General features: G+C 41.7%; 2 protein-coding genes and 1 non-coding gene across 4 annotated transcripts; 2 read left to right on the plus strand and 1 right to left on the minus strand.

The window, feature by feature from the left end:
- Positions 1-933: 933 nt before the first annotated feature.
- On the minus strand, positions 934-1,633 carry LOC118213168 (heat shock protein beta-11-like). Its single transcript, XM_035391909.1, has one exon. The coding sequence runs from the start codon at positions 1,581-1,583 to the stop codon at positions 957-959; it is 627 nt and encodes a 208-aa protein (XP_035247800.1). The 5' UTR covers positions 1,584-1,633; the 3' UTR covers positions 934-956.
- A 1,274-nt stretch (positions 1,634-2,907) lies between these two features.
- trnad-guc lies at positions 2,908-2,979 on the plus strand. The gene has a single exon. It is a non-coding gene; the product is annotated as a tRNA-Asp (tRNA).
- Positions 2,980-4,566: 1,587 nt separating this feature from the next.
- On the plus strand, positions 4,567-23,521 carry LOC118213166 (SWI/SNF-related matrix-associated actin-dependent regulator of chromatin subfamily A containing DEAD/H box 1B-like). Of its 2 annotated transcripts, XM_035391906.1 has the most exons (23): positions 4,567-4,995; positions 5,600-5,726; positions 6,810-6,936; positions 7,603-7,669; positions 8,403-8,491; positions 9,393-9,491; positions 9,947-10,025; positions 11,115-11,638; positions 14,020-14,216; positions 14,672-14,762; positions 15,848-15,947; positions 16,063-16,122; positions 16,274-16,349; positions 17,144-17,279; positions 17,963-18,094; positions 18,675-18,770; positions 19,439-19,556; positions 20,152-20,267; positions 21,104-21,292; positions 21,628-21,746; positions 22,022-22,204; positions 22,326-22,435; positions 22,659-23,521. In XM_035391906.1, the coding sequence occupies exons 1-23, from the start codon at positions 4,938-4,940 to the stop codon at positions 22,718-22,720; spliced, it is 2,955 nt and encodes a 984-aa protein (XP_035247797.1). In that variant the 5' UTR covers positions 4,567-4,937; the 3' UTR covers positions 22,721-23,521. The 2 variants fall into 2 exon arrangements, with proteins under 2 accessions (XP_035247797.1, XP_035247798.1); XM_035391907.1 differs by lacking the exons at positions 4,567-4,995; positions 5,600-5,726; positions 6,810-6,936; ... (2 more) ...; positions 9,393-9,491; positions 9,947-10,025 and adding an exon at positions 13,085-13,146 and having other exon boundaries at positions 11,615-11,638.
- The last annotated feature ends 230 nt before the right edge of the window (positions 23,522-23,751 follow it).

The following is a 23,751-nucleotide window of genomic DNA, read 5'->3' on the forward strand; positions in this document are numbered from 1 at the left end:
GTTTTTATCTTTGAAGCAGTTTTGTAGATTAAAAACTGCCCATAATTGAAAGATTAGTTAATACAACAATGTTATACATGTATTTGAATCGTTTGGGTCAATGTTTTGACATGCTTTTAAAATCAAATGTGATCAGGACAGAAATTCAGTCCAATATCCATGAATCTCAAAGACTTCACAAATTCATAAGCCCAAGTCTCACCAAACCAGAATCAAAACAATTTAGAAATCATGAACACATATTTTTGAAATAATATGTAAATAGCTTAGTTAGCTCATTGAGTAAACTAAAAAATATTTATATATCAATTTCCAAACTTTAATCCTTTTACTAGAAAAAATGATGAGGGACTGTGTCAACCTTTAAATGTAAGAAATACAAATATATCTGTCATATTTTCATTCTGATTAGGCCATTTTGCAGGCAGCTATACTTTGGTATCTTTTATATGTGAATATCCATCATGAAACACAGTTCTTTATTTTATATTACACTGGATTTCACTATTTAAAGTGTTTGATTTTGTTTCAGTTTGCATTTGATTTATTGCTGCTTTGAAAAACATTGTTTTGATTTTCAGCAGCTTGATGAAAAAGTATGTACCTATGAATATGCAAGAATCTGGAATGTGAATATGATAGAGCTCATTATTGAAAACATTTGTGTGTTTCACAGCAATAGAGGGAATAGCAATCAGTATAAATGAGATTCATATTGAATTCAAATGATAATTTGATATCATGTTCAGTGCTAAATAATCATGTAATTACAACACCACAAAGAAACAGGTTGGGATTTCAAATTTTATTAACATAGAAAATTATTACACAAGCATTAATTACAAAAACCAAAATGGGCATTATTGGAATCAACATCAAATTATTTGTTTACTCCAGAAAACTTTTAGAGCAAGTAATTTCCAGATTTTCAAGAGTTTTCAAGAGTCTTTAGGCATTTATGCTCCCTGCTGGTGATTCTGTGCCTCTTCTGTGCTGCTCTCTGCCTGTGAGCTCTGGAACTGCAGGGTCTTCTCACCGGGGCTGCAGTCGATGGGCACCACTCTCTCGGCCCCCTCAGCCAGCGCCTCCATTGGCGCCTGTATCCGGAGCTGCCCGTCCGACAGGGAGCACGTCACCGCATTGGGGTTCACATCTTCAGGCAGGTCAAACTCCTGTCTGAACTCCTGTCGTTTATAAGAGTAGGAGCCCTTTCCATCCTCCTGCTTCTTCTCCATCTTCCCACACACCTGTAGCTTCCTTCCCACCTGCTTGACTGTCAGGTCCTCTGGTGAGAAGTCCTTAGTGTCCAGTGTGAGGGCAAAGTGATCGCCGTCCTTCTCCAGCTTGTATGAGACTGACTGGATGGTCTGAGAGGCTGAGACGTGGTCCATCTCCTCAAAGATCCTGTGCTGAAGCCTGTCCAGCTGGTCCAGACTTTTGTTCATCTCCTGCATGTGTCTCTGCAGCATCTCCCCCTGGAAGAAGAGAGGCTGTATCTGTGGCCAGAGACTGCGTACAGGCCAGTGGAAATCCATCAGGTGGCCGAAGGAAGGCTGGAATACGCGGGAGCACATCATCTTCATTGAGAAGTCAGCACTGTTCCTTTTAGTTGAAAGTTGCAGTGTGCGCAGAGTTTGCTCTGAGTGTTTCTGTCACAGCATTCAAAGCTCAGGGCTTTTAAAGCAGCGTACCGTGAGCTCCAGGCACTTCAGGAACATTCCTGTCATTTCCACAGTTCTCCACTGGGTGTCGCACTGTGAGCACCAGGTGTTTCAGGAACATTCTTGTCATTTCCACAGTCCTCCAGAGAGTGTCGCTTGTAGGGCAATGAAGACCTCACTGGAGATCTGGATGCCAGCCAGATTTGTCAGGCTCATGGAGTTAGTGTACCCACAGACATCAGTGTCTCTTGCATTTCTGAAATCATTCTCTAAATATAAAAATAAATAATTTTCTGTGAAGGACCAATCTTTTTGTGTTTTATTTTTAAATCAATTTCACACAGTGTGTTTTTTTATTTTATTTTCTGAGACTATTACAGTAGTCTCAGAAGACGGCAGTCTACAGTAGTCTATAAATATAACGCTTTCACACTTATAATTTGATCTCTGTCAAAAACCAGCAAATATGAATTCATTTTATGTGTGAAAATGTTTTTGGTACAAAATTTTGTCTTCTGAATTGCATTGTATCAAACAATTTATTATTATAGGGTCCAAAAGTCACTTCTATTTTAAATTTGTTTTGATGAAGACAACATTCGACGTTCTATCAATGTAATACTTATGCTATGCTACTGAATTGATGCATCTTGATGAAAAGGTATTTACCCATGAATGTGTGAGAATCTGGAGTATGAATATAGTAGAGTTTATTATTGAAGATATTTTTGTGTTTCTCAGCCAATAAAGGGAATAGATTTCAGTATAAATGAGATTCAAGATGTTGACTTCAAATGATAATTTGATATCATGTTCAGTGCTAAATTATCACATAATCACAAAACCACAAAGAAATAGATTGGGATTTCAGATTTTATTATCAATACACCTTCAGGCAGATCAAACTCCTGTCTGAACTCTTGCCTTTTATAAGAGTAGAAGCTTCTTCCATCGTCCTGCTTCTTCTCCATCTTCCCACACACCTGTAGTTTCCTTCCCACCTGCTTGACACTCGTGTCCTCTGGTGAAAACTCATTGGTGTCCAGTGTCGATTGCTTATGGCTCAGAGGGGGATTTTGGCGATGTCAGTACCATCACTGTAGTATTAGCAGTTGTTTGCCTTACTGTACCTGCATTGACCAGCTTTGTCCAGCTAGAGGTCAGCTTAGACCAGCTATGAAAGTACATTTTCAGTAGAACATCACTGGCAATGCGGCGTGTATTGGCAGAACAGATAACAGCTTTGTCCTCGTTAGTATAGTGGTCAGTATCCCCGCCTGTCACGCGGGAGACCGGGGTTCAATTCCCCGACGGGGAGAGCTTTGTTTTGTTACAGTTGAAGACAGGTAATTTCTCAGATTCTGAAAAGGGCTTCTGATCTGCTAATCTATGGAAAGGAAAGAAGAGTTTCCAACGTAGCAGTAACAGCATCTGTTGAAGGGGAATTGGCTCCAGTTGTAGCGTGCTTGCGCAGCATGCTGCATGGGATCCGTGCCTGTGTTTTCCGGCCATATCTGTATGACACCTCTTTTTGGTTGTTTCCTGTGTTCAGACAACTGAATGTGTTAAGCCTGAGAACCAGAATTCAAGCCGCTAGGAGTGTTGAAATAAAAACACCTGAAAACCATCTAAAACCATCTTAGAATCCCAGTTGGTTTTGTTTCACCCCCCCCATATGTGAAACATGGTGGAGGTTGTGTTATGACTTGGGCATGTATAGCTGCTATTGCAACTGGCTCACCTGTCTTCATTGATGATGTTGCTGATGGTGGCAGCAGTGGGATGAATTCCAATTGAACATGGGTTTCACTTCATGAAGACAAGACTGAAGGCAAAACACCGTAGAAACAAACAAGAATTGAAGGTCGCCGCAGGATAAGCCTGGCAGAGCATCATCAAGGAAGATACCCAATGTCTGGTGATGGTTATAGGTCACAGACTTCAGACAGTTATCAAATGCAAAAGATTTATTGAATGCAAAGAATTTGCAACTGAGTACAAAATATGACTTTATTTCAGATTATGTTAATTTCTCCAATTACATTTGCTCCAATTGCTCCCTTCAAATGAGGGACTATGTATAAAAAGGGCTGTAATTCCTACAAGGATAACCTGATATGGTTGTAAATACACTCAAATTAAAGCTGACAGTCTGCACTTTAAGATCCAAAAACAACAAAAATTATGTCACTGTCAGAGTACTTTCAAACTGCACTGTAAATCAATTAACATGAAGGTGTGGGGGGGCATAAATCATGTTTGTCTGTGCAAAATGTAAATGAAATGTTTCCATTCAGTAGATTATTGATATGTTTTGAACTGACATTCTATTTTTTTTTAAATCTTTACCTTACATTCAAAAAACCATTTTAGCAAAAAGACAAAGCAGATAATAAACATCAAATGGAAATATGAAACAAATTCACTGGGGTCAATTGTGGCAAGTTTAGCTGGAGTTTAAACCTCATGTTTAAGTCCCCCAAACCACAGAACTAAATTACAACGGGATCATCTGTCCAAATCTGTGAAATAAGGGTGAGCTCTTCTAATTGTATTGTAGTTCTGTGGTGTAGGAGTTTAAACATGAGGCTAAACTTCAACTAAGCACACTGCAATTGATGCCAGGAGTTTAGCCACTGGTTATATTTTTTTTTAAAATTTCATTGAACCTTACCTTTACCCTGGGTAGTCACAACGAGATTGACATATATTTAGCAATGAGCTCTGGAGCCTCCGTGTCTTTGGACTGTTATATGAAATACATTACATTGCTTGAAAATACAACGTATTTGTAATTCCCATTTCTCATTTAAGATGTTTTACCTTTGGCACAAGCATGACGCCATCCTATACGCGCACATTCTTGGTTTCACGCATAGCTCACGCACGCTGCTACGCAGAATTCGAGGCGACCTGGTAACATGCCGGGTTCAGCTCGCCAGTTCCGAAGCTAGCTTTCGTAAATGTAACAATAGCTATACATTTACAGAAGACACATTTATTGCACAAGTATTTCATTTGAACAAAGTTAGTTTGTTTCCAGGGCTGCTTTTGCCAGAATGATCAGTACAATGGCTACCTAAAGCTGCTAACTAATTAGCCAGATAACTGACATGCTAGGTAGCTATAGTATCAAGAAAATATTGATATAGCTGTTGCTTAAAACATTTCTCTGGCCGCGCAGCTGCCCAATCTCTTCAGGGTGGAGAGAACAACGAATTCACGGTTCTAGATCGGAAATTGCGGAAGGATTTAAGAGAAAAAGAATCCCCAACGATGAAGGAATGCAAAGACTCCACCAGTACCGACTCCGAAAAGGAGAATAACATATCAGGTATGCTGCAATTGGCTAACTCTGGAGACTTGGCAGACTATTGTGTCTGATATCCAGCTAAAATACCACTGGGGCTGCTGCTTGCCATGCAGTGTGCACAATGCAACGCTGCCATATTTCAGCAATTTAGCAGTAGATGTTATTTGCAAGTGATTTAGATAACTAGCTAGCTAGCTACTTAGCCAGTAGGTATCCCACGTTTCCTACAATCACCCCCCTCCATTCTCTGAAGACCCTATTCAGTCCCTGGCAACAGTGTAGCTGTACAATTAGACAAGTTATTTGTTATTTATTCAAGAGACAAGTATATACTATATTGGGAAAGCGTCCCCGAGTGTGTATTCCTAATATTGCAGCAAATTTACATTGATATTTAGCTTCGCATTTTAACCCTTTAATCCGTAGTGTGCGCTTGTACCCCAGGTGTACTAACATGAACGCCCCCTTTGTGACAGTGTCTGTAAAAACGCATATACAAAAAGAATTGAATTGAAGAGATACCACTCTGTGAATCTAGAACGAGATCAATTACAGTCAAAGCACATCGGAGCACTCAGAGAGATTGCACACATCCCGTACCTGCTGTCATCTTTTTGGTCTACAGTGATCACTGTCCCTGAAACAACGGAGACCAAACGGCCGTGTGCTTCACAGCTGGGAAGAGATGTGGTGGTGCTGGACTCGGATTCGGATGATTCTGTATGTGGCGGGATATTGGTGACGAAGCCAAGGTAAGTGGGAATGCATCTCAGTTACTACGTCTGAAAGCATCTGCATCCCCTGTTTTCATAGAGACCACGTTACTTAATAATAATAGTAATAATAATAACAACAGCTTATTTATTGAAATGACTGTTTGTATGAAGACCACGTTGCTTAATAATAATAATAATAATAATAATAATAATAATAATAATAATAATAATAATAATAATAATAATAACTTATTTATTGAAATAACTTGTGCACATTTATCCTTAAGGCTTACATGGTGCACAGAACTACACAAAAGTATAGATTAAGCGATTAAGCAGAATTGATTCTACTAAAAGTTGTTACATATGGTTTTAAGTCAGTTTTAAACACGCATTTTAAGCAAGATTTAGAATGACAGAGAATCAGCAACTTTGACAAAATCCATAGATTATTTTTATGGATTTTAACCTTAAAATGAGATTATTCTATGAAATTGGAGCCCTAGTTGCACATACCATGTTCTCTTTGTTTTAAAATTTGTGACTGGGACAGTGAGGCGGTCTCTCATTGAGGATCTAAGGGAGTGTAAGTAAGTAAACATCTAGGATGTTGGATATATGAGATCTCTTTATTTGTTTTGAGAAGCCTAGCAGCAACATTTTGGACAAACTGCAGATGGGGTATTTTGGCTCAGACATGTTCTTATTACAGTTATCAGACAAAGAAGAAATAGAAGCATGTGACCTTCGTTCTCAGAGTTAACCACAGTCAGCCTAATCTTAGATCTATTTATCATACGCTGCGTGTGTGCTGGGGTGTACTAACATTTGTGTACGCTGCTCAAATCTCAGGCCTTTGTCAGAAAGTGGTGCCAAGGTACTTGGAGGCAGGTTTCACGTTTATGCACAAGCACAAACACAAATACGTATTTGTATTTGACCCCTAGTGTGCACACAGTGTTTTCAGGTGAAACCTGTGAGTGCTCATACCACTTTCTGGAGAATTATTATTTTCATTTAACATCGGTCACATGTTAAATTAACTGGTTTCATTAAAACTTGATTCATTAAGAATCCCAGGTCATGTCTTGCTGAGTGTTTTTGATGTGCCTTGTCGAGGGTGTGGAGGCGGAGAGAGGTGGATCCTGATGTCTCGGAGGTGATTGTATTGTCAGACGAGGAGGAAGAGGATGAGCCGTCGGGGGAGAAACCGCAGGCGGTGTCCACGCGCAGGGCCAGGAAGCAGGTAATGTCTGACTACACCTGGCCAACATTGCTGTAGCACCTGTTTTCTTTCATTTGTTATTAACCTTTTATTTAACCATAAATAGTCATTGGTGTTTTCACCTCGTGCATAGAAACCAGAGAGCAGCTCCACCAATCACAGTATGGTTGTAACAGTAAATGGACAAAGGCCAAAGGTGATCGGTGGATGATTTATGGCTGTGCTTCCTGGATACCCTCAGGGACCCTGCGGGTATAGCCAAAAACAATACACCAGTACCCCTCAACATTGTTCTGTTTATTGGTGTAGCTCCTTTATGGTTTCTATAGGAAAGTGAAGATGCCAGTGTCCTATCCTGATTGTCTTATCCCTATATTTTACCAGGAAGTCCCCTGAGATGCATGGTGTTTTTCTGAGTGATAATTGGCTGACATAGCAGCGATATAATACAGTGCGTCAAACAAGGTTTTTTTCTTGGCCTCAAAATTTGTTTTAGAAATTAAACCCAATTTCAATTTAAGTTTCTTCTGGAGATTATTAGCATACACATCGTCTGCCCTTATGTCCAAATGTTTTCCAGAGCCAGGCATTTTTTTGCTGCTGATCCCCTAGCATAAGAATACTGCCATTTCCGTTTGGCTGTACATGCCAGTGTGCTCTGTCAGGTATTCTTTTGCTGTGTTTTAGATTTTCGAAAACAGGAACACTTTGGGCGGACCAGTGGCTTCCTGCATGTCAAACTGTGGCTGTTCAGGTAATGGCCGTGCCCAGCTTTTACATCCTCTGCTCTAAGGGTGGAATAGGAATTGAGATGCAGCTATACCATGCCTGCAAAGCTACAAAGGTTATTTTACAATTTTGCCAGACAAGTGTAATAAATTGAACATTGTTAATGGCCCCTAGGAAAAGGGGGGAAAAAGGAGAGAAATGGGAGTAGAAATGGTGTTGCCACAAACTGCAAAAATAAATGGATTAGTGCAATAACATGAGGTGGCAATCGTGAGGTAGAGCACAGGTTTTAAATCTTATCTGACTGAGGGACCCCCACTCAGGCTCAAAGGCAGGCAGAAGACCCCCATCATAAGTTTAAACGGGTTATATTTAAAAATGTTTTACCAAATCTATTGTTTATCAGTTCTGGCCAAGGCCCCCATACTGCACCTTCAAGGACCCCCAGGGGTCTACGAACCTGTTGAAAACCTTGGGTGTAGTGTATTAGTAAAGCGAGTGAGCAGTGATTAATAAAACAGATATTTAATAGCATGCATAGGTGTGTGTGTGTGTGTGTGTGGGTGTACGCGTATGTGTGTGTGTGTGTGTGTGTGTGTTGCTCTCTGACACCATCTTACACCACAGTCCAACACCTCTCCTGCCAGGCAGGAAGCTGGAGTGGAGAGTTACACATCATGTTTATCTGTAATGGAATATTTTATCCAGTGCTTTTTTTTTTTAATTGAGAAATTATCTGGACATGTATTTCTGTTTAGAGACAACCCTTAAGAGGAAACAGGGCGGGTCCTCTTGTGACTCCCAGGACAGCTGTGCTCAGGCCGTTAAAAAGAGGCGGGATTCTCTGGTAGGTGCCACCTCTTTTTCCAGGTTCTTTATTGTAAATTAATGGACAGGAAGATGATTGTGTTATTTTTATTACTGTTATTATTTTCAGTCTGCAGCAGCTGATGAGCAGCGATTCTGTTGCTAAATTGTGGTGGGGAGCTCATTGCTCCACTGGGGGGCCAGGATTGACAAGGGGGGGTATACGTGATAGTGTGGGCTTTCATTACGTGGGTGGTTTTGCCCAAGAGCATTTAAAGAGAAAGCTCAAAAAATACATACATTGTCACTGACAGCCATATTCTCCTTCGTCACAGTAGTTGTACAGCGGCCAATGATAGAACTAGATCAAGAGTTTAACCACATATGTGCCAGTGCAGCATAATAGTTAGTAAACTGGGCTTGTAAAAGGTCAAAGGTTGTGGGTTCAGTGCCCTGCTGGGGTGCGGCCATTCTGCCCTTGTGGAAGGTTTTTAGCATAGAATTGCATAGAATACCCAGCTCTAGGCCAATCCAGGATTGTGTGCAAAAAAAGAAAAAAATGTAATTTTTGTAAGTTGCTCTGGATAATAGCCTGTGCTAAATGTCAGTGTGTGAGTAGGCCCTCACAAGCAGAATAAAACTAAATGGTTCCACAGTGTTTGAAAACTATGGCCTGTGAATGTGAATAATTCATACAAATCAGAATACAAATTAGATTATATTCATTGCAATGTCTTTGCAGATGCTCTTACCCATTGAGCAGATCCTAGCCTGTTATACATTATTTCAAAAAATAAATAAATAAAAATCACTTGATGTAAACTATTTACAGTTATCCTGATCCGTCATCTTGTCTAGCTTGATAGGAGTTTTTGTACTAAGAGGATGAAATCCTGGCCTTGTCTATTGGTGTGTACATGAATTTTTTGACCAATCGTCAGACTGATGACTCTGAGGCGGAGGGACCAGAACCTAGCTGGAAAAATCAAGAAGACATGGTGAAAAAACTACAGAGGAAATTTCCCACCCTTGAGAAGGAGGTGAGTGACCAATCAGCTCTCAGTTCAGAACTACATAACACCAGGTTCCCATGTTCCATCAAATCATAGAAGGTCTTTTGAAAAATAAAATCAAAGAAAAATAACAAATTTCTGGATGACAAAAGTCCTCAGGTTTTTTGTTGAAAGACTTTACACATTACACAATTATGCTTCATGTCTGAGTGTTACATAATCACATACGAATTAGGCTGTTAAAACAAAGGTGATCAGAATCTACATTGGACTTGAAAAGGAAATTAATATTTTTGGTCAATGATTTTTGAGAGAAAATAAACTAGGTGGGGGGATCAGGCTCATTATTTAAAATGGTGGTGGGCCAACACCCTTTTAAATAGCTCTACATTGGTGTTTACATAGCTTTGCTCACCCACCTGCAGGTGGCAATGAGCTCCTGTTAGTGGTGCAATGTGCTTGTGTTTCTGGGTTCCTTACAGGAACTTAGGGATGTGCTCCAGGAACATGATTGGCTCTTTGAAGACACACTGGAGGCACTGCGCATGTTTACTGAACCAGGTGAGATCACCTTCTGTTATTGGCATATGTGCCATATGTCATCACCTTTCCAGTGTGAAACACAAGGTGACTCTCAGAAAATTGCATCCCTGACCAACACTATGGTAATGTGAGAACTTTAGAATGTGAGAAAACAAAATGACAAGAGCAGGCCACTCAGCCCATTTAGGTTTGTTATTTACCTACAGATCCAGCACTGCATGAAGCCTGGACTTTCACACCCTCAGGGCCTCTGCCTCATCTATATGACCTGGCAAGCTGTTTCACATACTGGGAACTTACAATACTTGCAATACTTCCTGATATCAATGCCAAATGTCCCTTGTTATTCTGAGATCACCTCAACTTGAAAAGTAATCTGTAGAAGTTCACTTTAGCAGTACTTTTTATAAATTTAAAAACTTTAATCAAATTCCCCCTTAGTCTAATTTTTCTGTAGAGGAAGAGGTTTGAAGAGGAAGTATTTTTTTTTTTTTTTTTGCCATTTTCTCCCCAATTTAGTTGTTATACCAATTCCCTGTGTGTATCGCACAGTCCTGGTCGATGCACTATCCTCTGTTGGTCTGGGGACGGTGTAGACTACCACATGCCTCCTCCGATACATGTGGAGTCGCCAACCGCTTCTTTTCACCTGACAGTGAGGAGTTTCACTGGGAGAGTGTGACGCGAGTGGAGGTTCAAGCTATCTCCCCCAGATCCCCTCTCCGCTGAACAGGCGCCCCGACCAAACAGTAGGAGTCGCTAATGCAACGATCAGGACTCATTCCCTCACCGCCTTCCCACCCGCAACACTGCCAATTGTGTTCGTAGGAACGTCTGACCAAGCCGGAAGTACCGCTGCCAGGGAAGAGGAAGTATTTTAAGTCTTTCCTCATAACTTATATTTTATACAAGGAGCCAGTTTAGTTGCCCTGCTTTGTACTTTTTTTGTACTTCTTTGTACTTTGTACTTCTTTCTGTGTTTGCAACAAAACAGGGTGGCCAGGTTACAGCTTGCTAAGAAGCACCTAAAAGAGCCTGAGAGCCTGCAAAAATGTCTAGTGTGTCCATACTCAAACACTTTTTTCCTCCTAACCTGTTTCCCTACAGTTGATGACTCCAGCTTACCTGAAGATAGTGCCAAGGAATCTGAAAGCCCAAATGACAGTGGACAGCCGACAGCCTCTGAATTTATACATGATGCAGAGCCAATTGCAGGCTGCAGGGATGCCAGCAAAAACAGGAGGGGGAGCATCCGTGGTGGCAGGAGGACTTCTTGCAAACCGAGGGGACGGAAAGCAGAAACTCCCTCACGCTCCTCCTGCACAGACCCCGATACGCACAATGGGGATGGCAAGCCGACCAGGGTGTCCCAGAGGACGAGGCGACCGCGGGTGATGGTGGACCGTTACAGCGGGTCGGAACGCGACAGCGCGGTCAGCAGTGACCCCGAGGAACACTCCGAGTACTCTGACTCGGATAAGGAGGAGAGGGCGGACCATGGACTAAACGATCGGATTCTGGGCTTCTTCCAGGAGGCACTGGTGGATGAGCTGATGCTCATAGTGGGGTGCTCAGCAAAGAAAGCCCAAAAGATCGTGGATCTGCGGCCCTTCGGGACTTGGGAAGACCTGGTGAGATAATCTGAAGCTTGCTTCGCTTGTCCTGTCCACCTTGCGCTGAGGCCTACGGCCCCCACGGGGTGGCGTGTGATTGGCTGTAGCGTCGCCAAGGGAGGGAAGAATCCATTCGGCCGGGATGCATGTGTCCCATAGAGCCACTGCACACCGGTCGCTCCTTTTACTCAGCCAGCCACATGCAGTCTGTTTGCTGAATTGAAATATCATTCTCCAGCTCTTGCCTGTGCAATCTCAGCTTTAAACTTTGTTTAATAAGATAAATGTCTTATTTAAATTTTAAAATGTATTTTCGAAGAAGTTGCGTTCTTGTGCAGGCCTTGCCATTTGAGCTGTTATTTTTATTTCAGCAGTAAGATGGGTACTATGACATTGGCATTGGATAATGCCTTATGTTGGATATGCAGGGGACAGATAAATGGGATTATGCAGCGCTGCAATTTTACTAAGGCTACAGTACTGAAGTAGAAATTTGATTGCCTAAAAGTTATGCACTAAAGGTGATAAATACAATACTATAAAATATACTATTTATATGTATAATATTATTTATATAGTATATATATATATATATATATATATATATATACACTATATTTTTTATATTTTATATATATATATAATATGTAAATACACTACAATCGATTTGACCATGTAGATCAAAGTTAGATTGTTTTTTCAGTGAGACCTCAGCCTAACTGCTTGCATGACAGGTCAGCTCTTGATGTTTGACACGATTTTTGAAGCTTGAAAATAGTCCCAGTCAATCCAGAGAAACCAGAAATCAAGCTGTCCTCTCCTGTGTAGCCAATGAGGATATTATTCCTCACATTCAGGGCTGAACCATGAAAAAAATACTGAATAAAAATTAAAGCCACATTTTGCACAGCCATTTGCGTGCAATAAAACCGTATACAGAAGCATCATTAACAGAATGAGGCTATATGTGCCAGACACCCAGTCTGTCAGAGTGAACTGCAGTGGGAAGTCGTATTTTCTAAGTGCTACACGCCAACATTCAGATATTCAAATTGTACTTTTTAAGGGGCCCTCAAAAATATATGAAGATAGGACTAATAGGTTTTTCTACAAGCCTGCAAAGGTAGTATAGAGTTATTTAAAGTATTCAATGGGTTGATTATTAAGTCCTGGAGGCATGGTTACAGTAATTGTGCATGGAGTTGCCTAAAGTGGTGTGACCGAATGTGAGATCTTTTCATGGGGCCCAAAATCTCTGCCAACGCCCCTGCTTCTCCTCCTGCCACTTTCAGTGCTACTACTAAAGTAACTAAACTAACCGGTTGTAGTAATATGTTACATTATTAAATAAATATTAATCCTTTGGAAACAGAGTTTCCTTTGGAACTGTGTAAACATGTTAACTTATTAGCTAGCTAAAAACTGACGTTACCAAACTAATATCTCTCCATCCTTACAATATAGCTAACAAACTACATTTACTCTCAGAATTTGATGAGCCACATCCACTGCCAGATTTTGTTATGGTAAGTATTACTTACTTTGCTTGCTACAAGCTCCTGCAATTTGAAAAAAAAAAAAAAAAAGAAAACCCGGTCTTTCAATAGTTGCGTATGCCATAATGAACTACTTTCTGGCCAGAATTTTTTGGACTAGCAGTAACCACTTGGAAAAAGCTTTGCTCATTCTGACTCACTTAGAGCTGTTATGCCTGCCTATTTGTCAATCTCTGTAGAGCCTAGCTTATTTTAATGCTGAAACCATTTTATTCTGTGTCAAATATCAAAAGCTGTATTTACATTAGCTATCTTGTGTAGTTATGGCCATGCTACTGGATATGGGTATACACCTTGTTCTTCAGCCCATGCACCGTATGCACGCACACGTGCACACACACACGCGCACACACACAGACAGCTATTACAGCTAGATAGATAACTAGCTTGCTCACGTGATGTGTGTTTCCCCTAGTAGCCTTCACTCCCAGACTCCCATTTGCCTAGCTCGTAAGGCTAGGTAACCAGCATTTGAATGCATTTGTGACATTGGTAGGATCTCATTGGCCAAACGTAGCCTAAAGTGGATCCCTTTTGCAATTGACCACCTGCCTGATGCCTTGCATTCTCTATGGTTATTTCCGAATGTAGGTTTAGGCTTGCTACCGGTTGTTTGTCTCTTGACCTGCTGTGTTAGATTTCCATTGGATTAGTTTAACTTTTTAGTTTAACCTGTTGATCTGCTTTGTGACAGAATACATTATTTATTTCATTAAACTGTCATTCAAAGTGTAGCTGTAATGTGTGATCCCTGTTTTGTGTGGTACGGAGCATACCAGCTTGTGATGTATTTGGGTTCGTTTCTCCCGTAGCTGAGCTGGTGTGTGTGCCTGTGCTCCCCAGGTTCAAGCCCTTCACAAGGGGAATGGGCTGTCCCTGGAGCTGCTGCGGGGCTGCCGGAGGGTCATCCGGGAGCGGGACGTCATCCTGGGCCTGATGACCCGGTGCGAGGACGCTAGCGAGACGCTGACCAGGGCTGCGACGCAGGTCATCAAGGGAGGGGAGGGCTCTGCCATGCAGCCCGAAATCCTCAACAGCAAGTGAGTTCAGTGCAGCCTTCACATGCAGCCCATTCCAGAATAAAACTGATCAAGCGATGATCAAACAAGGATACATACCAGAACATATTGAGTGTGAATCGAAGGAAGTTATACTGACGTTACAAAATGCCTTTGTCAGAGCACATTTTGAGTGTTGTGTGCAGTTCTGGGCACCAACCTATAAGAAAGATAAAGAACCTCTGGAAAAAGTGCAAAGAAGGGCAACTAAAATGGTTACTGGTAGTAAAAAGTTGCGAATAGCCAGTTTTCATCATTATTTGTTGTATTTAAGATGGATAGAATGATCTATTCTCCTCATGGATTTGTGTGTTCTTATGTTCTAGATGGGCTAAATGGCTGGTTCTCCATATTGCATGTTTAAAAAAAAATGTTTTTAGAATGTTTACAAAGCTGTGAAAGCTTACTGATCATTTTCCGTGGTGTGGTGATTTAAGGTTTCAGCTGAAGCCGTACCAGCTGGTTGGACTGAACTGGCTTATTATGCTGTACCAGAACAACCTGAACGGGATCCTGGCAGATGAGATGGTGAGGAAAATGTTTGCTTATTTGAGCTGCTATAGCATGTCTGTGTGGCCTATATGTATTGATACGTGATGGTCTGCGTTATTTAATATTCAGTATTGCTTCAGAGAGAGGAATTATTGAAATGTGTGTGTCCTGACATCTTTTTTAAAGTTAAACTTTTTGAGCAGACTGAGAGCACTACACTCCTCTCAGTGGCTGTACATGACTTTCCAGGACCTGTAGATTACATTTTTATACAAAATCCCATTATACAACTGCATTTTGCACTGAAGCAATTAAGGTTAGTGCTCAGAGGTACTGCGACAGTGCCCCACCTGGGAATCAAACCCACAACGTCTGTGTTCCAAGAACAGTAGCACTGCATTCTACAGCATAGGCTTCTTTACCTAACTGCAGAGACTGGGTTTGGGTGGTAGTCACAAGCAAGACCACACTCCTTGGTGCTGGGTTATGATTGAAAAAGTGGACTCATGGACAGTGTTATATAAGCAATTACATAAAATGTCATATTGACCTTATGGTAACCTGATAAGTTTATTACGCTGTGCTGAATGTTTACTTTTACTAGCCTATAGCCTATATCTAACTGTATGCCGTTTCACCTCATATCATGTGTCTGTTGGAATGTGAGCTAGAGGAGATAGACTCCAGCTGTGGTATAAATCAAGTGCATTGTACCTCTAGGCCCGCATGGTCAGTCTTGGTATGGATTCCCTGATCCAAACTTTTGATTGGCTGACAATTGAAATCTTTGCATATGGTGGTTAAATGAATCTCATAGGCTGGAACAACAGTTCTTTGTCTCTGAAAACTATATAAACTCATGTATTGGACTTCATATAGACTACTTGTACCTCTTCCTGACCAGTCGTTTCATTAAATTATAAAAGGGAGCTTCTGACTCTGATGTTTGTTATCTTTATCTTCAATACCACCATTTTTGTGAAGAAATTCCTGCATTGGTCAGTAAATTTCCTTCATAATCTTTGATGGGAAAGCTGTAGTGTTGTTTGCAGGTGTATTGTATTTCTGAGCTCCTGATTTAGAGTAGCAGAGCTGTGTAACTTCCTGTTTCCTGTACGCAGGGATTGGGGAAAACGATCCAGGCCATCTCCTTCCTGGCCAGCCTGTATGAAGACGGCGTTTGCGGCCCCCATCTTATCGTTGTGCCCGCCTCTACCCTGGGTGAGAGCTGGGGGGCCTTTATGGGCTGTGCGTTCCGCGGGCGGGGCGGCACACTCAGGATTTCGGGTTTGCTTACGCTGTAGTAATGAAAACTCCCCCCCCCCTTGCGTTGCAGATAACTGGGTCCGGGAGCTGAATCTTTGGTGTCCCAGTCTTAAGGTGCTCGTCTATAATGGTGAGCAAGATATTCATCTCTGCTATTGTCCTTTCTGCTGTGATTTTTTCAGTTACCTGTACTTTACATCCTTGATGTAAGGCCATCCTTGTAACTGACGTGTCCTGAGAAAATGGAACATGTGCAAAATGATTGACGGGTGTGTTCTTAGGGTCCATCGAGGAGCGCAAATCCCTTCGACACAACATTCTCAACAATCAAGTGGAGTACAACGTCATCATGTCTACGTGAGCGCTGTCCATTGCATGACTCGGCATTTTATGACATCCACAATTTAAAAAAAATTGTTAATGTTAATCTTTTGGAAGAATGAAAATAGTTGATAGTTATAAATCCTGATCTTTGACAACTGAATAGAATGCAGATTAGCAGTCTCTGACATCTCCTGTTTTGGAGAACAGCGTTTGTTTGCCCACTCTCCCAATTTGACACAGGAGCCTGTTGTACGGTTGCAAAAATGAAAACAAAAATGCAATAATTTGGCAAAATTATGAGGAAAAACAGAGGGGTGCATTAAAAAAATTAAACAAATAAAATGCGCACAATGTAGAAAAAAGCGTGTTCATGCTTCAGGGTTTTCTGGCAGTGACCCAGATCTCCAAGCTAGAGTGGTAGCAGAGTGTGTCATTGAAATGCAAATTGGCAACCAAAATTTCTGCTGGGTTATTTATTCTGACTTTATTTGTCGAAAAATACCAGTCTTGATCATATGAGCATAGAAGCAACTTGCATACTAAGACGTGCTAAACGAAAATGGTCACAGGTGCACAACATAAAAAGTCAAGTTATGCAAACATTTAATCTCATTCGGACCTTCATCAGTGCTGTGACATTAATTGTTCAACATGAGGCTCAGTTGTTTCATGGTGATTTGAGAGTGGTTCGATATAAACAAGCAAACTGGTGGCTGGAAATGAATACCGGCTCTTAAGTTTTGGGAATTGTATATTGGGTTGTATACATACTCCTCTGTACCCGAGTCTGTGGCAGTGTTTCCTTACCATGTTGTTCCTCCCGCCAGGTACAACCTGACAATCGGGACGGACAGTGACCGCAGTCTGTTTCGGAAACTGGAGCTGAAGTACGCCGTATTTGACGAGGGCCACATGCTGAAGAACATGAACTCGCTGCGCTATCGCCACCTCATGGCCATCAACGTAAGTGTGTCCTCACGTGTTTATCTATATGAACATAACATTACATAATGACGAGAACAGGCCATTCAGCCCAACAATGCTCGCCATTTTCCTGACTAAATTAGTGTTCTGATTACCTACAGAATAGATAGTATCAAACTCTGTATCAAGCCTAGTCTTGAAAATCCTCTTCTGCCTCTATTACATGATATTCACTGAGGTTGGCCATGTTGGCTCTGGGGGTATAAAGACGCTGTTTCGGTTCAAAGGGCAACAATGTTGAATCCAAATGATACAATGTGCAGAAAATAGATCCATATGATTATGAAAATACCCGTTTAATTGCCCATAATCTTATGCCAGTTTTCTCTCTCGCAGCACTGCCAAAATCATTGTTTATGTTTCTGGCTCGACCTCATCATTACTTGCAGTAGCACTGTGTTAGCTGGATCATATATATTGATTGTTTCATATTATATCGGATTGTTTTGGACCGTATCGTAGCCAAATTAACGATGTTGTCTCAAGAATCAAATTCATATTCTGTCATGGTGAAGCCTGAGTTTCACACCCCTAGTTGGCTCCATGCTTCATCTTGATTTTAGAACACCAAGTAAAGAAATGTAAAGAAATGTGTAATTTACACAATTCGATTGCATGCAGGTATTCTCTAATCGATTTTCCCGTCTGTGCCACACCCCCAGGCACAGCATCGATTGCTCCTCACCGGTACCCCTCTCCAGAACAACCTACTGGAACTCATGTCCCTCCTCAATTTCATCATGCCATCCATGTTCTCCAACAGCACCTCACAGATCACCAAGATGTTCTCCATGGTATGGACGAGGGTTTGTGTGCAGCATAGCTAAAAGTCTTAAAAACCCAGTCCAATCAAAATGATCACCTTTGTATAGTTTTGACACACAAAGATCTGAAGAACCACTGATACTACAGTGTATGACACTATACAAAGTGGATACACTGCCCAGTACCACAGTAGTCAGAGACCGTGTCGTGTATGATGCCTTTTATATTTTGCCAATCAGCAGTGAATCCATTTAGTGGGCTGCCAATCAGAAGTGAATATCTGTTACAGAGTGGACACACTTTCTCAGACCTCCAGCTCTTGTGTTTAGAAATGACTTCATATGGGCTCCCTGCAGAGAACCTGCATCCTCATCCTGTTTTGAATATCTATTATATGAAGCATGTTGGGAGAATAAGTGAAATAATTATATAATTGCAAACATGGAGGCAGTCTGGGGATATGCATTGGTATTGAATTTAGTTAGCCATAGCTGTTATTAATTTGTACTGTAAAAATTAATATTGACATAGGTCACAGTGGGCTTTGTTTCCCCTCAGTCAGCATGCATGCTGGTCATATTTTTTTATCCCTATTGTATTTGTCACCAGAAATCGTCGGAGGAACAGAACATCTTTGAGAAGGAGCGGATCGCCCAGGCCAAGCTCATAATGAAACCCTTCATTCTAAGGCGTGTCAAGAGTGAAGTATGACACTCGGTTTCCTAAACTGACTGTAGGAATGGTGCATGCTACAGTTCAGGTTAACCACATTGTAGTGCACCATGGGATATGGTGTTTTAAGTAATTTAGGTCAGCATTACCATTTGCTATATTTGCCTATTCACCAGAATTTCTGGAACATATTCCTCACAGCTGAGGAGAGATGGGCAGAGAGATATTCAGTGCCCTGCCAAAAAGTTATCATGCTTGCAGTGAAGACATTTAAATTGAAATGAATATTTCTGAACAGCACTCCCTACTCAGACTGTTAGGCATTGTTTTTTAAGAAATAACTAACTGAAAATGTCTTGATTGCATAAATCAGGGGTGTTGAACTCCAGTCCTCAAGTGCCTCAGTGTCTGCAGGTTTCCTTTTAGTCAGCAACCAATTAAGACCTTCAGAGGTGTGTGGACTTCTTAGCCAAATAGTGACTTAAATGAATTACTCGGGCTGAAATACACCGAAAACCAGCAGACACTGCAACCCTCCTGGCCCGAAGTTTGACGCCCCTTGCATGAGTATTTAACTCCTTTGCTATGGCAAACCTCATTTATTTGAGGCGTTTTGACTGTGATTTGCCGTCTGTTTCTCAGAGTTGGCTTGGATTGTATGTTGGGTTGCAAGTGACCCTAGCTTACTGTGTCTGTATCAGGTCCTGAAACAGCTGCCCCAGAAGGAGGAGTCAGTGGAGTTCTGTGCCATGACTGAGAAACAGGAAATGTTCTACACCACATTATTCCAGAAGCTTAAGGGAACCACCAATGGAGAGAGTAAGGGCAGTGATCTATGGGGGGACGGGGGCATCTGCAACCCCATAATTAGTTAGTGAGATCTGAAAACAGATCATTGTAATCGTTTGCATGATTGGAATGTGATCCTGATCTGAACAGGCTGGTACTTTTGGCGTTTTTCTTCTGTCTCACTTTTTTTGAGGTCGTGTTATGATTTAATCATTTATCTTGCCGCTGAGTTTAAGACCTTTGCTTAAAAAATGAAATCATTTTAAAAAGTAGTGTGAAATGCAGATTCTAAGGATATTAAATAAAAAGGTATATACATAAAATAAATGTATACGGTATACTCATATAAACCCTGTCTTAATTACACCAGTAATTCAGAACTATCTGAAGCTGTGTTCACATAAACTCAGTTAGCCATGCAAGGCTGTGTATGGCTTATACCATGCATGGTATAAACACTGAAACATACAAAATGTTGCAAAATTATGTTCTCACCTTTGCCGGAAGGAAGTTTATTACTTCGGCCTGTGGGGTCATTGCTGAGATTCTGGTATGGCCTACTGTCCCCATATCTTTGGGCATGTCTGCTACACACTAACGATCCAGACCTCTCCTCTCCTTTCAGAGCGGGCGCTCAACAATGTGATGATGCAGCTGAGGAAGATGGCCAATCACCCGCTGCTACACCGGCAGTACTACACATCTGATAGGCTGGCGACCATGAGCCAGCTCATGCTGAAGGTCAGGACTCCTCCCACTAGAGGGCGCAGCTCCACATGCATGTATATATGTGTCACATATGTGTCCTTCTGAAAAATATTTACCATGTCGATACTGTTTTGCCTGTATTTAATGTACCTGGAAAAGAACTGTTGAAGAACTATGTTGCACTAGATCTATTCGAGTTCAGATTTTGAATGTATTGGAATAATCAAACAAAGCAAAGCATCAGTTGAATTTGTCTAATAAGATCAACATTACTTTGCTTGGGGGAGAGAATGCTGCCAAATTACTACAGATAACATAAAAATGCACACGCATACATATGACATCATTCACAGGATAGATCATCACCTTCATAGTACACGCAGTGTATGCGTATAAAACTGCTGCAGTGATACTAACTCTCGTTATGCTTCAGAAATCAATAAGCCTAATAGCAGGATTGTTAATAGCTTTGTGTTAAACAGTTTAATTGACACGAGGACAAAGGAATGCTTGTTTCTGTGGACACTTAACTGTGGGAGTCTGCCACATGTGTGAGAGCACAAGGTTTAAAGTGCAACAGTTTTGTGCAACCAGTACCATGGATTTTTAATTAGAAAAATTGTCTAAAACTGTCTAAAAACAGATAAGGGTTGTGTTATACCTATAATATTCATAGTGTGTGATTGAGGCTGAGCTGATAGATTTGCAAACCAAGTAGTGATTCCATAGCACAAGATGTAAACCAAGTAGTGAGTCCATAGCACTGTCAACCACAATGGGTGAATGATCAGCGATGGATTTGTGATCAGAAGCCATTTCCTGGATTACCCTAGGACTGATTTTGTGTTTTTGTCCCTGTCCCTTCTCAGGAGCCCAGCCACCGTGACGCCAGCCCCGCCCTGATCCAGGAGGACATGGAAGTGATGTCGGACTTTGAGCTTCACCGCCTCTGCCTGCAGTACCCGTCTTTACAGGGCCTGCAGCTGGACCAGGGCGTCCTGCTGGACTCAGGAAAGTTCCAACTGCTCACCAAGCTGTTGGCTTCTCTCAAGGACCAGGTAAACAGCGGGACGGGCCTCGCAAGGGGTAACACCCTCATGGGTTATGGCTGTCTGAGTATTGCTGTAGTACTTCCCTGTGGTGTGTGAGAGTACTGCTGTTATACTTCCAGTGCTCTGTGCGTACTGCTGTTATACTCCCAGTGCCGTGTGAGTAATACTGTAATACTCTCCAGAACTGTGTGAGTACTGCTGTAATACTCCAGGTGTTGTGAGAGTACTGCTGTTAATACTCCCGATGCTCTGTGCGTACTGCTGTAATACTCCCAGTGTTGTGTGTGTACTGATGTTATACTCCCAGTACTGTGACAGTTCCCTGTGTGCTGACTCCGTAGGGTGACCGGGTGGTGTTGTTTAGCCAGTTCACCATGGTGCTGGACATTGTGGAGGTTCTGCTGAAACACCTGGGCCATTCCTACCTCCGTCTGGATGGCTCCACACCCATAGCTGACCGGTATGTGGAGCACGTCTCTCTGCATGCAGCTCTTCTTTCTCTGTTTCTCAAGAGTCTTCACATTTGTTGTGAATTTGTCCTACATTCTGTGTTCAGTATATCAGACATTTCCTTTTGTGTTGTTTGTATGTGGGCTTCCTAAGGGGTGTGAAAACATATGATGTTCACCAATCAGCCCTAGGACACCATTGGAAGGGTATGAATCTCACAGGATGAAGGCACAGTGCACACATATGATGGACACGTCTCTCTCCCCTCCCTCTCCACGCCTGCAGGATCGTTTTAATTGACAGTTTCAACACGGATGCAGAGATCTTTGTGTTCCTGCTGTCCACGAGGGCTGGAGGCCTGGGCATCAACCTCACCTCTGCCAATGTTGTCATTCTGCACGATATCGACTGCAACCCATATAATGACAAGCAAGCTGAGGACCGCTGCCATCGAGTTGGACAGACCAGGTGAGGGTGGGAAAAGGTTGGGGCGGGACGAGGTAAAGGCAGGTGAAGAGGCGGGGGCGGGGGGCAGAGTGTAAACTTGTGTGGAAAATGGAAGACACTATACCTGTTTCTCCAATTTTAGGACGGTAAAAGTGATCAGGCTCATCAGCAAGGACTCGATTGAGGACTGCATGCTGCGTGTTGGGCAGAAAAAGCTGAAACTAGAACAGGATATGACCGCTTCTGCAGAAGGTGAGCTCAGCTGTCACTCCCAGGTCCTCCAGGACTGGAATTGCCCACCCAATTCCATTGGCTTATTGGATCCAGTTCTGGTTTTGCCTGTTTCCATGAGGTTGAAAGTTTCGTATGAGGACATTCCTGAGGGGTCGATGATGTCGTGATGGAGGAGAAATGGACAACTGTGCAGTGGGAAGTCTATGACCACATTTATACGTTTATGTTCTTTCTTTACTAGGTGAGGAGGGTTCGATGCCTGAAGACATGGCAACTCTGCTAAGAGCCTCTCTAGGACTGTAATGGACTCCACACTCCGCCTTTTGAGTTTCAACAGACAGGGTGTGGAACTCCACCTTTGAACCTGAGGTGCAGAGCTCCCATTGGACTGGCCCAGCAGCCAATGACATTGCACCCCTGTCGATGAATCCCTGTGTTACAATTTTTACTGTACAGGATCAGCTAAATCCTGTGAAAACTGTGCTGCTTTTACCAATCATTATTATTTCCTAATTGGGGACTTTGCACAACAGAAATAAATGTTGTTTTTGTTACATACTGGCTTCTGTAAAACACCACTCTGCCTTAAATATTGTCGCTGAAAGTTTTTGTTTTGTGGAGCTGCTGAAGATTCTGAAGTCTGTGTTCAAAAAAAAGAAAAAGGTTTTTGCCATTGCTAGTTTCTCTTCAAATTATTCAATGTTTCAGAGCCACAGCTAGGACGTGAAGGAGGGACAGGGATTTTTTTCCCCCCAGTTCATTTGGAAACACCGATTTTTCATATCTAAATGTCTAAAGGAGAGGTAGAGGATTTGGATATGTCAGTAAAGCTTTTTTCATCTTGACAGCTGATAGCTGGACAGGATGTTCAGCATTAAATCCAAATACTTGTGATGTGAGACATTTAGGGTCTAAAAATCCGGAGGAATCGCATCAGAGTAAGCTTTTTGTCTTTCCTACGATTCATTTTTCCTCATTTCTCTTGAGGGACAGAGGAAGCAATCTGCATGGTCTTTTTTATAAAACAATTTTCTTTTTAATTGTGTATTTTATTTTGTCTTTTCAGCTGAGAGATTTTCCATTAAAACACTGAGCCTTTTCGCAGATTGTTGTGATGAGTTCTGAAGATCCTAAATGTAAAGTGATTTGCTGAGCACTTTTAAAATGACGCTGGCACAGACCTGTCCTCTTAAAAATATGTTTTAAATCAGCCTAAAAGTAAAGCTTTTCACTGCATCCATGATAGATTCTCCAAAACAAGTTTAGGACTTCATCTGGTGGTCTAAACAGTTTTATCTCTAGGATATTGAAATGCAGGTAAGGATTTGTTTTTT

Source organism: Anguilla anguilla, chromosome 14, assembly GCF_013347855.1.
Source record: "Anguilla anguilla isolate fAngAng1 chromosome 14, fAngAng1.pri, whole genome shotgun sequence".
NCBI classification, from domain to species: Eukaryota; Metazoa; Chordata; class Actinopteri; order Anguilliformes; family Anguillidae; genus Anguilla; species Anguilla anguilla.